Raw genomic sequence first — 12,599 nt, 5'->3', positions numbered from 1 at the left:
GACAGACGAGCAGGGCTGGAACCAAACCAATTTGTCATCTGTAAGAACTTAATAATACATCAAGTAGTGATAGAGTTTAACTTAGACTCCAATGGTCATGAAGAAGATTAAAGTGCTTGAGACTAACTTTTATTTACCATTTAATACCAAAAGTCTTCCATTACTTTCATGATGATTGTGTTCCATTATTTTTCTATTTGTCACTTATGCGCCAGACACATAATAATGTGCATAAGGAAACAGGAGTGAGATCAAAGGCTTAACAACCCTAAGATTACCTAGGGAAACCTACTTAATGATGCTTGTGGGTGGCATGTGCAGTGGAATGACACTGCTTACAAGCCCAGGTTATCCCTTTTAGATTTTGTTTAATGAAGAAACAAGTGAAAATTAATTAAAAACATACAGAGAGAATAGGAAAGAATAAGAGATGGGAACATCAAAGAGTCCCTGGTCACCAAAGAAAAACAAAAGTCCTCAATGTTTTAACTATAATTTACTTAACTGCTTTTAGGTTCTTCAACCATGAGAGAATGGCTTCTGCCCCTACTTCCCAAGATGAATCCAGCATCATATCATGGGCAACCCCATCCAAGCACAAAGGCTCCACACCATAAAACTTAGCTGTCTCCTGGAGCCCTTCAGCATCCTACAATAAAATGCAGTAAGACCAATATAATTATGGGTATTATTATAATTAATGTCTTAAGATTCCTACCCAATACAAGGGTAGTGAATCTCTGGTTTAATTAAGTTTGGTTATACTTCATCCACTGCCAACTCTGTGGTGTCATTTTCATATCTCTCTCCTCTCTCATTTCTCTTCCATCACTCCAGTGTCTTAAAACATGTTTGCTGTACTTCACCGATGATGGAGAAATCCTAAATGGCATAAAAGATGGCTAGGAATTGAAAAAAGAAAATGAGATTCATCTAAACAGCAACAATTATGGTAAATTACTGCTATAACCCTTGTTTAAATGATGCGCATAAGGTAAGTGATATGGGAAAGGAAATATAACATAAAAATAAATACTTTATATTTAAAGATCTTATGTTAAGCAAGTATCAAGAGAGAGTGAAACGGAAGGGAGAATATATGAACTCACCACAATGAAATCATTTCCGGCACCAAGAACAAGGATTTCCAAGAAACCACGATGTACAGAAGGTACGGGCAGAGAAGCATTCAGCTTTCTTAAGTCAAAAAGAGGGAGCCTTGAACTTTGCTTCATGAGACTCTGGTAACTGTGATGGGATGAAGGGAACATAAGGAAGCATATTGGAAATTTGGGAGTGAATATGCGAGAAAAAGTTTCCTAGGGTTAAAGTTGCAAGATGATTTTATGATTTGGATGAATTGTTTATCATGCATGCTCAAAATTCATTTTACATGCTTTCAAAATGATAGTTTTACTTTTTCACCCGAAAGATTCTAGAGTCAAATCTCTACAGATTAATTTTCTGTAAAAGAAAAGAAGAATTTCTAGAATTCCCCATCTCCAAAGCCTTGAAAATAAGAACACGGAATCGATCTACTAAGAAGTTATCAGCTCTACATTATCTATTTCGAATCATTAAAGACTGTTTTGACACATTTAATAAGAGAAAATTTGAAGACACGGTTCCCTAGTCTTTTACATTGGCAATATACATTTTATAGATAAATTTTCATATTTATTTCCACGCCAAAGTTTAGAAGTAAAATTAGGAATTTTTTTTAAAAAGCATTCACTAACAGACCGTTCGACTTCACTATCCTCCATTGATGGGGAGAAGAATGTCTCTTTACAGAGAGACAAAGAAGTCGCAAAAGCCTTAGCTGCCAAGCTCAGAGTGACCTGTTTTTTCTCGTTCAGAAATTACCACAGAAAAATAAATAAATAATTGGCTTCATTGTTACTAAAGAAATCAAAAAATAAACAATGGATAAATAAAATCTCGGTGTGTCGTTCCCAGAAATTTGGGTGAGGATGCGCGGTTTGTTTTTCCTTAAAGATTGAGATAAATGAATTCATTAGGATTGAAATTCATAAATAACTTAAAATAGAAAGAAGAGATCAATGAGTGTTAGGGAACTTAAAATAGAACATGATGTAGGTTTATAACAGGGAATTTTCAAAGAGAAAGGGGGAGAGGAAGGGACACAGAAAGAGAAGGTGTTTGATCAAGATTAGAGGTATGCAGAAGACAGTAAGAAACAGTAGTTCATTGGCCCGATCGGCGTCGGTACTTTGTGGGGAAGATCTCCTTTGCTGAATCGGCTAAGTGTCTACAACTTCTTTCCCCCCCCTCCTTATCACGTTCATTGGGAAAGACTACATATATCTTTTCTTTTAAAGTATAGGACTACATATGTTTTAAGAGAAACTTCCCAACCAACAAGTCAGACTCATAGTCGTCTATCCTATCATGGTCTGTTCGGTAGTATAGGCCTACTCTCGAATGTTCGTTGCATTATCACGTTCTGTTCGTGTTGTGTTCTAGTGTTCATTATCTCTTTCTATCTCCCTACATCCCCCTCCCCAACCATATATATCTCTCTCCACTGCACCACATTCATTCCCTTGTCATGACAACAGATTGAAGGGGTACCCAATTAAAGTTCTAAGGGACTAAAATGCCCCTGGAGGCCTGAAATGACACAAATACCCAGATAGGGGTAGGGGTTCCTATCAATATTGTTAGATCATCAAGGCCCATTTAGGGCAGATTGGACTGACTTATGGGCCAAAGGCCATGTACATGTAATAGAATAACCCTAGGAAAATGAATAAAAAACCTAACTAAAATCAATCTAAATAAGGGCCCGTTAAGGGCCCATTAAGAGCCCACTAAGGGCCCATTAAGGGCCCATCAGGGCCATATATTAGGTCCATTAAGGACCTAATATATACGGGGCCTGATTTACATCAGGTCCAGACTCCAACGGCTAGAAAACTAGTCGTTGGACATCCAGTTGCAAAAAAGGGCAGCTGGATGTGATAGGTCCCAACGGTCATATTTTTCAAAAATATGACCATTGGAGGGACTGTTTTTCTCTCTCTCCTCAGTGCATATTTGTATAAAAGGGCAAAGGATTAGTAATGGAAAATTCCAACCTTTTGTGCCCTATTTTCTGGTGTTCCTCTCTGTCCATCCTCCTCTTCATCTCATCATTTCCTCATCTCTCTCAAGAATTACAAATATCAAAGGGAAGGATTAATTCAAAAAAAAATTATCAAAGGGAAGGATGTTTTGTGTACCTTAATGGCTGCCATTGGCTTCTTCAACAGATACCGCAAGACTAGACCGCTACAAGAAGGAGATATTTGACTCAGACTTAACTTGAATCAAAAAAAGTTGTTCAGGCCTAACTTCGAAGAAAAAAGTATTCCTCGTGACGGGGCCAAAGTGGTAATTTCAATGAGGGTTAGATTTGTCAAGGGCAATGATGATGATGAGGACCATGAAGATGGCAATGAGGGTGATCTTATTTGAATGGATCATTTTATCATTGTCTCGTCATCATTTCTGCCTCATCTCATCACAAGTCTCACGCATTCTCATCATCATTGTCATCCATGATAATCATCTCACCATCGTCTCATCCTCATCTCATATTCGTTTCATACTTGAGACAGATGTCAATTTTTTTTGAATAATTGGAGAAATATGCAAATAACAGATTTAAGAAGATAATGACGCACAATGATGATGAATCTTCTTTATCATCTCCTCTCGTCATCCATAAAAATCACCTCATCATCATCTCCTCTCGTCATCGGTTTCTTACAGGAAACAGATGATGGTGAAAAATTCAGGACAATGATGAATCATCATCATCACTGACATTCACTTGAATCATCCCATCATTGTCTTCCCAATGTTTCATCATAAGCCTTATGCTGGACACAGATGATGACAAGATGATGTTTTTTTTTTTTTGGACTATACGAGATGATGATGAATTCAGAACTGTGATGATAATGATGAATTTTCATAAGAAATAATAATCTCATTTTTGTCTACTCATTTTCTGGCACTGGAAATAAATGAGATGATAAATTCGTCATCGTCTGCGAACCCTTATTTCAATCATTCACCTGTTTCCTGCAGGAGGCACAGAGCACAGAAGCACAGCTCCAGCAATGGGTAGTGAATCTTTCCCAGCTGCATAAATAATTTATATACATTATTAAAATATGTAAATATTTACCAGGCATTGAGAGAAAAATAAAAATAAATGGTGAGGATTAACAAGAATCTCTCATCAATCATGTCATTCTTTTTCCAATTTACGAGAAGATTCCAGAAGCTCTGCACAAAACCAATGTTGACTTACGACTGCTAGATTGGGCATTTGATATGTAAGACTGGGCAATTAGCCCTCCAAAGGAATGACCAATCAGCACAGGCGGCGACTCGAGTTCGTTCCTGATGAAATCAGCCAAGTCGCTTGTATGGGTCTACTACAAGATGCAAGATTTCATTAAAATGCTTATAAAATAACAGAGAAATTCTTTCTTAAAAAAAATTACAGAGAAATTCAAAATTCGTAATTTCCTCCATGTATAAGGTCTGAGGAACCCTCTTGACAGGAATACCTGAAGAGTCCCAGCAACTTTACCCTCTGGAGAATCACTCTCACCCTGCGCATATAAAAAGCAATAAATTAACCCGGAAACGAGTTTTACATTTTTCTTGATATCTATCTATGGATGCCTGTAGAACATAAAATTAAGAAATAATCTAAAAAATACTCTGGTCAGATGATTCAATTGGAAGATCTAATGATTTAATTCTAAATAAAAACACCAAAAACTTTATGGGTTCAATATGAGATTTTTCATGAACAAAATTTTTAAAAAAAGAAATACCGAGTCAAGACTGAATAACTGCTGCTCTGAGGAAATCGGATCTAACATCTCAAAAGACAATACAGCTATGAAATAACAGACGATGATCCTCTACATAAACTCTAACGTTCAATTTAAACCAAAAATGGCGGAGGATTAAAAAGTCACCGCAATGTTCAAACTTCAATGATAGATACAAAGAGAAGAAGAATGGAAACAATTCAGCAGAGCAGAAGAAAGCAAACGAAAAACCCATTTGAAAACCGACCTGACCCAGAAGACTAACGGCATAGCAATCATAGCTAGCCTCTGAGAAGAAGGGCATCCATTGCTCTGCCCAGCACCAGGCAGCGTGGAAGCTTCCATGAACGAACACCAATGGAGGATTGTTTCTCTCTCTAGATGCAACCAGATCAGCCTTCTGGGTGATAACCTCCATGCCCAATCCTGAAGGAAGATCGTGGAAGAAACGGGTCTGCCCCTTCTTGAGATCGTAGCCAAGACGAAGCTCTCGGGCTTGATCCAAAGCCGCCATTGCTCGAATTTGGCCTCTCTTGGGCGGCTTGGAAGGCCAAAGACGAGGAGATTGGAGCATGGCCATGGCCATGGCCATCCTTTCTCCTTCTTCGACTGGGAAATCCTTCTGGGTCAACAGGGTTATATACCCACCAAGAAATTACGCTTATCCAGTTGATAACACTTTCTGGGAAATCCTTCTTGACTTGGGTTGATGTTTTTAACATCTAACATTGATAAACATGAAGCATTAAAATGTTGGGTACCAACCAATAATGAAGGTTTGATCATCCCTTAATTGGTCAGGTCATTGGTAACTAGGTATAATACTGAATTTGGTATTTTGTTGATGTTTCCAAATAATGGTAAGATCATCCTTCAATTGATCTGGTTTTTGGTCACTAATGCACCAGAAAGAAACTATGTTTTATGATTCGTAGGATGGATATTATGTGCCCGTCAAGCCAAATCACACCACCAAGTTTATTTTAAGTTTGTTGAAAACAATATTACGTTCATTATTATTCCAGTGTGATGTTTATAATGAAGTTCATGAATACGTGCAATGACATAGTTAAATAATGATGAGATCATTATACATAGATCACTAGTCTTTAAACATGTATTCTAAATATTCCTATCCTATGGATAGTCGAGATGGATATCGAATTATCTGGATAGAATATCACTAACTGAGCCTAGTTATACAATAGGTATAGCTTATCTTGTGGCTATTAGTGTGGCGACACTAAGGACAGATAGTTGGTGCTCTTTAGAGAAATAGTTCATTGAATTGATCCATATGAATCCCTGAATGGTATTATACCTAAACCTCAATATAGTTGATTCATGTCACGGTTGTATAAATGATCCACTGACCTGAGACACCAAAGACATCTCGTGTATGGACAACTACATTTTGAGTACGACTTATGAGCCTCTAATCATGGGATTCAAATAAGTTTAGCTCGAATATAGCAAGAAGCTCACAGAGATGATTGAGCAGTCAAGAGGGGATTGATTCAATGAAGACAATGCAACAAATCCATGGCCAGGGTAGTGAGGATATTGGAGAGGGCATTCTTTAATGATCTCTGTTACACATCAGTACTAATCAAATGATGAATTAGGGTTTAACGATCAACCATACCCTAATTCATTCTAGAGTCTCACGTGGATGATGGATTATACAGATACAATAACCAATGATAGACAAGGTTACATAAGAGAGTTAAATGGTTACTTAATATCTTCTATAGCACGAGTTGTAGCTTGGCATCCCATGGGCTGGAAACTTAACTTAACGATTGGGTTAAATTAATTCTTAGTTAATTAATATATATGTTGATATCGTTAATTGATAAGATTGGTCAATAATTTTTATTATTGGGCAAATAAAGTTATTTACTATAATGATACATGGCCCTCGAAGGTCACACACATAAGACTAAAAAGGATGTTGGAAGATATACTTTATTTTCAAGGGTTTTTATGAAAAATCTTAAATAAGTATAAATAAAGGGGCACCTATTTTTAGGTGCCTAGGCAAGCTGGATTTGCCCCAATTCTTCTTTCTCTATTTTTTCCGCTCATTCCTCAAGCATCTTTGATGATGAGAAGAATCAAAAAATCATTAGGAAGGAGTGGTGAAAAAGGAGAGGAGTTCCAACAACCCCCTAGTTGTGTGGATACTGCAGAAGGCCGAGCAATTGATTGGCTTGAAGAAACTTTCTCTGGAAGAAAGTCAATGGTGGAAAAGTTACCCACAAGGTAATTGTTCTATTAATGTTTTATAGATCATTTATGAAATGATCTAATGCTTTCGAGGGTAAAAATGAGTTTTCATTCATTAAAACTATAGCCACATAACTAAACAATGATATGGCCCTGGTTTTTGGCAAAAACCTAAACCTTACCTGGAGTTCAGTCGTTTTACTATTCGGTCTTTTTTGGTCCTGGTCCAGTCAGCTTTACTAGTCAATGTGAAAATTCATGTTGATGGTTATGTTGACTATCAACATGCCTAGCTTTAAAACTGATGGTAACGAATGTGCCTTCCTTTCCCCCTCTCTTTCTATCTATCTCTGTAGGTCTTTTCCCTCCACACATCTTTTTCGTCATGGAGAACCATTGGGGTGATTAGAGTAGGAAGAGACATCCTCGAGGGGAAGAGCTTGTGATGGGTTCTCACAACCCACCTTTAAAGAGTTATTCTTCATTAAACTGGTGCCCGTCAATGATAAAATTTGTTCCAGCTATAATAAGCTTGATGAGCCTGTCTAGCGATTCATGGTGCAACCTACAAGACCAGTAACAACATCTTCATTGCACCTACCCCCCAATAATCCGCTCACCACCGATGTCCAGCCCAAACCGATCGCACTTCTGTTATCCAGCCAGATTGGTTGATGCTCCACTGTAACTAGACCATAAAACTTTGACCATGCATTCTAGCTCTTCAAGTCCTGAGATACCTTTGGCACGAGCAACACCAAGTTGGATCCTCTTGTGGGCATGGGGAGTGGGGATATAGAGAAGCTAAGCAGGATGGGAAACTGGAGTTTTGAAAGGGATCAGGGGGCTAGAGTGGCCAATGGGGGGAAAAACATAAAGGGAAGGGGAACCATTGAGTGCAGGATGGAAGCTAGAGTAAGCTGGGAAGTGTAAGCTGGGATGACTTTTAGAGATTTACTAGAAATATATAATAAAATATTTCATAATTTACTTCCAGTCCCACTCTATTTTGACCTCTAGAACTAATCCTAACCAACCAACCAGTCTTTCCTTAAAAATGTTTGACCTATGGTCCCATTTTGGTCTGGTCCTATCGGTCGTTGGTCCTAAATGTCCGACCCTATCTGCTCTCTCACTCGCTTGCTCAATCTCTCTCTCACCCGTTGTCCCACTCTCCCCTGATCTCTCTCATTTTCTCTCCACTCTATCTGTTTGTCCCTCTCTCTCTCTCACACACACACACTTCATCTCCCTCAATCTCTCAGCATGTGTCTCCCTCTCTCTGTCTTTATTTTTTATTTTGCCTTTCACTCTTTATTTCTCTCTCTCTCTCTCTCATTATCTCTTCCCCTCATTTCTCTCTCTCACTATCCCTTCCCTCCCTCTATGGCTATCTCTCTTGCTTGCTCTCACATCCTTTCCCGCTCTCTTCCTCTCTCTCTCCTCTCTCTTTTTTATTTCTTGCTCATTCTCCCTCTCTATATCTCTTGTCTCTCACTCGTTCTCAAGCTCTTGGGATGATCCAAATACTAAATACTTTAAAAGATGGTACTATAATCATTATTCGATATAATTTTCTGATATTGGATATTAAAACATGAATTTTAATATAAATCATGGGACACTAACGAATAAGCAATCTGATTATGAATACCATATGGAATCTTACTGTTATCCATTATGAGTGATGATAATGCATAATAGATAATGATAGTGGATTCGCCAATTATGAACGATAGCGGAACAAAACTGTAACTGATATCCAAATCTCACATCCAGTTTCATCTTCGTTATCATAACAAAAGCACTCTAATTTATTAGGTTGGATCTTTACATAGACTCTTTGATTCATGAAAAATAATATTAGAATTGCTCTTTTTTTTTAGTAAATGAAGTGAAAGAAGTGATTTTTAGATCCATCAAGTTTTATTGGTGCCTGGCATCAAATATGTGTTTCATGAATTATATTTCTATTTATATCAATAATATGCACAAAAATGAACCTTTATTCATGTTGAAAAATAAATGAACACTAAGCTTTGTAATTGGTCCTAACTAATAGGTAGGGAAGGGCGTGTGGTGCGGAGCAAAAATTTGCACTGACCGTGCAAATTTTTGATCTCACAAAAAGATCCGTGCGATGTGTGGTGCAAATTCGTGCAGAAATTTGCACCACACGTCACATGAATTCACAAAATTTTGGAAATAAGCCTTCAATGCCCTAGAGAATTTCTTATTGCATTTTTACCGCTGCAACGCCTGACGATAGCTTTTTTAGGGAATATATGTGAGGAAATTTTAATAAATGTCACTCTGAATTTTGAAATGGCGTGAAAATCCTATTTTACTTATATTTTACCGTTTTATTTTATTTTTCTACTTAAAAAATCATTTCTTCCTCCGATAAATTCCAAAAAAATTGATAAAATTCCAGAAAATTCTTAACTTCATCTCCATATTAATTATTATTATTAAATTAAGTATTTAAACCTGCCCATTTCTTCTAAACATAGTTATTCCAGGGTCAAATAACATCATGTAATAGGTGAATTAACATGAAATAGTGAAAAATCAGGCATTCACTTGGAATAATAAATGGAATGTAAATATACTATATTAAGTAAAACCTGTATAATATGTATAATCTATGTTTACTGTCATAATCTGATGCACCCACCCATTTTGGCTAGTGAGAATGAGCTCTGATAGTTTAAAATCTATATATAATGTTTCTAATATGTATGATATATATCTGTATATCCTATATTTATTAAACCTTGTATAATTTGTATAATCTATATTTACTGTCATAATTTGATGCACCCACCAATTTTGTCGAGTGAGAATGAGTTAAAATCTATATATAACCTTTCTAATTTGTGTAACCTATATCTGTATAAATTATATTTATTGAACCATGTATAGTATAGTCGTATAATATATATTACTGTCATACTTTGATTCACCCTGTATGGTATGTATAATCTTCCTAAGTTAAAACTATTTGTCAAAATTTTTAAAAGGATTTTAAATTGTTGTAAGTTAAAACTTTTAAATATAAGATCAGCAGTGGAGAACAGGGCCCATGCGACGGATGCATCCAAAGAAGAGGAAGAAGAATAAGAAGAAGAGGAAGAAGAAGAAGAAGAAGGAGATGATGATTATGATGATGAAAAAGAAGAAAACAAAGAAGAAGAAGCAGAAAAGAAGTGGAACAAACTATGGCAGTTGAAAAACTTTGCCTACATCTAGAAGGGAAGAAAAATTTGAGCTAAAAAATTCCATTGATTTGATCATTATTTTTCTGACTAGGGTTAGCAAAATTCTACATTTAAATGAAGTAACCCATCAGTGATGATGAGCCTGACCTGGAAACAAAACTCGCAAGATCACAAATCCCCCAATTAGCTCCCATAATGTAACCCTAAGATGAGAAAAGGGATGAGTAGACGTAGTTGAAATAAATAATCACGTAATCAAGAATAACAGAGAGGAAAAAAAACTGAGATAAAAGCGATCGAACATTTCAAACGAATTCAAATTATGATAGAACTGCATTCATAGTCAAGTATCAGGCAAACGGAGAAGAAGAAAAAGAAGAAATAGAGGAAGGAGACAAAGAATAAAAAGAAGATTTCACTGATGAATATCTCACATTTATCAATCAATGATGTTAGAGAGAAAAGTTCCATTTATCAATAAACAATGTGTATCGCTAATTACCTTTGCCTTTATACTTGGCAGCATCTTCTTCAAATGAGAGTAATCGGTAGACACCACACAAATGCACAGTACTGTGTCTTCTTCAAAGGGAGGGAAAGACAAAGAGCAAGAGAGACAGGAAGAGGGGAGAGGAAGACAAGAGGGAAAGCAGAACAGAGAGAGGAAGACGAGCAGAAAGCAGAACGAGTCAGCGAGATGGAGAGAGGGCGGAGGCTTCAAAAAAACTGCACACTCGCACATTTTCGCACCGCACAGACCTCTGTGCGGTGTGCTGTGTGCGGTGCCGTGTGCAAATATGTTGTGCGCTACGGCGTGCAAAATTTGCACCGCACCGCACAAACGCACAAAAAATATTCGGTCGCACATTTGGACCTTCCCTACTAATAGGGTATAACAATTTATGAACTAACCCCACTTTATTCCCTTGAATCAAGTGGTTTTTTCCCTCATGATTTCCTTGGAGCTTCATTTGTAAAAGGGCTTAGGTAATTAGAATATTAATAGTGGAGAAGAGAGGGACCTAAGGCACAATGAAGCCCATCATGGAGCAGGCCCAATCCGAATCGCAAAAAGGGCTTAAGCCCAGTCAAAGGAGAGGTAAGTGTCCTTGCGCTTACATCGTTGTCATCTTCTCAACATCCATCCATCCATTCATTATTTATCGATTCATGTCCATCCATCTTCATTCACTGATCCATCTCTATCCATCCATCATCATTTTACACATATCTACCTTATTCCATATAGTATTATATTACCTTGTCATCTTCCTCATCTCATCATTTTTTATATCATACGTATCTCCTCGCACCTTTTAATTACCATAAAAGGTATTTAATATCATACACTTCTGTGAAGGCGACCATTTCTCATTAGTCACTAGCTAAATTATTTCATGTGCCAATGTTTTGTAATTTTTTTATTGATTTACTCAAATACCATAAACAATTAAATAGCAAAAATTGATTTGATCAATTATCATCTTCCTCATTGTATGACATAAGTAATAATAAGAGAACATATGTGGACTTTGAGTGATGTGATCAGTTTCTCTAGCTGCAACCACTAAGTCTAGACATGTGGAGATGGAAGGAGGCCAAATAGGTGTATATTTTTTGTCATTGTAAATTAAATTTTCTATGGTCAAATAAATTTCATACATGTTTAAACAAATTCAGGTATGTGGTAGGTGAGGTTGTCTCCATAGGTACAGGTACATATAGATAGATCTAATGCTTGAGTTAAGAATGGGAAAATAAAATGATAATATGGATAATAAGAGAAATTAATTGTAGAAAAAAAGAAATCAACGATGAAAAGTAAAGTAAATCATTTATCAGAAGTAAAGAAATGAACAAAATGTTGGCTTTTAGATTTCTTCCAGTGCTTATCAAATAAGAATCTCAGGGTTGTAGCTTGACCCTTAGGCAGAAGTTCTCGAGCTTGGGGTTAAGCAACAGCAAGGAAAACTCGATTTGTGATTTTGTAATTTCTTGATCCTCAAGTTGAAGGAAGGTGCTCCCCTTTATTTGAATACCCACCTACAGCTTTGATTGCTATAACTTTTGCAGGAGCTATGACGTCATTCCTTGCGGCAACCACATGAATATTACAGAACGATCCAAAGAGGGTCATAGCTTATCAGGTTCCTTAGGTTACGAAGTCAATTCATCTTCATGTTACGAAGTCAGATTCAGATTCAGAAGGCGCGGAGTGTTATTACAGAATTTCATCTTCTGTTATTAGTATTATTCTTTCAAAGAGATGAGAGGTAGTTGATGTTTATGA

General features: G+C 36.8%; 1 protein-coding gene across 1 annotated transcript; it reads right to left on the bottom strand.

Moving 5' to 3' along the window:
* Positions 1–384: 384 nt before the first annotated feature.
* Positions 385–5,485, bottom strand: LOC144703133 (alpha/beta-Hydrolases superfamily protein). The gene is made up of 8 exons (XM_078575226.1): positions 5,107–5,485; positions 4,587–4,631; positions 4,325–4,448; positions 4,086–4,152; positions 3,246–3,294; positions 1,744–1,841; positions 1,110–1,248; positions 385–649 (listed from the first exon to the last, which is right to left on the bottom strand). Exons 1-8 carry the CDS (start codon positions 5,449–5,451, stop codon positions 497–499), a joined length of 1,020 nt encoding a protein of 339 aa, XP_078431352.1. The 5' UTR covers positions 5,452–5,485; the 3' UTR covers positions 385–496.
* Between the last annotated feature and the right edge of the window lie 7,114 nt (positions 5,486–12,599).

This window comes from Wolffia australiana, chromosome 5, assembly GCF_029677425.1.
Source record: "Wolffia australiana isolate 7733 chromosome 5, ASM2967742v1".
Classification (NCBI taxonomy): Eukaryota; Viridiplantae; Streptophyta; class Magnoliopsida; order Alismatales; family Araceae; genus Wolffia; species Wolffia australiana.
Note: the sequence above shows the minus strand (reverse complement) of the source record. Positions and strands in the feature narration are given on the sequence as shown.

Coding starts and splice junctions, on each gene's coding strand:
- LOC144703133 (XM_078575226.1), bottom strand. CDS start 5,451: ATGGCCATGGCCATGGCCATGCTCCAATCTCCTCGTCTTTGGCCTTCC. Junction 4,449..4,586: donor AAGTTGCTGGGACTCTTCAG/GTATTCCTGTCA, acceptor ATCTTGTAGTAG/ACCCATACAAGCGACTTGGC. Junction 4,153..4,324: donor AAATGCCCAATCTAGCAGTC/GTAAGTCAACAT, acceptor TTATTTATGCAG/CTGGGAAAGATTCACTACCC.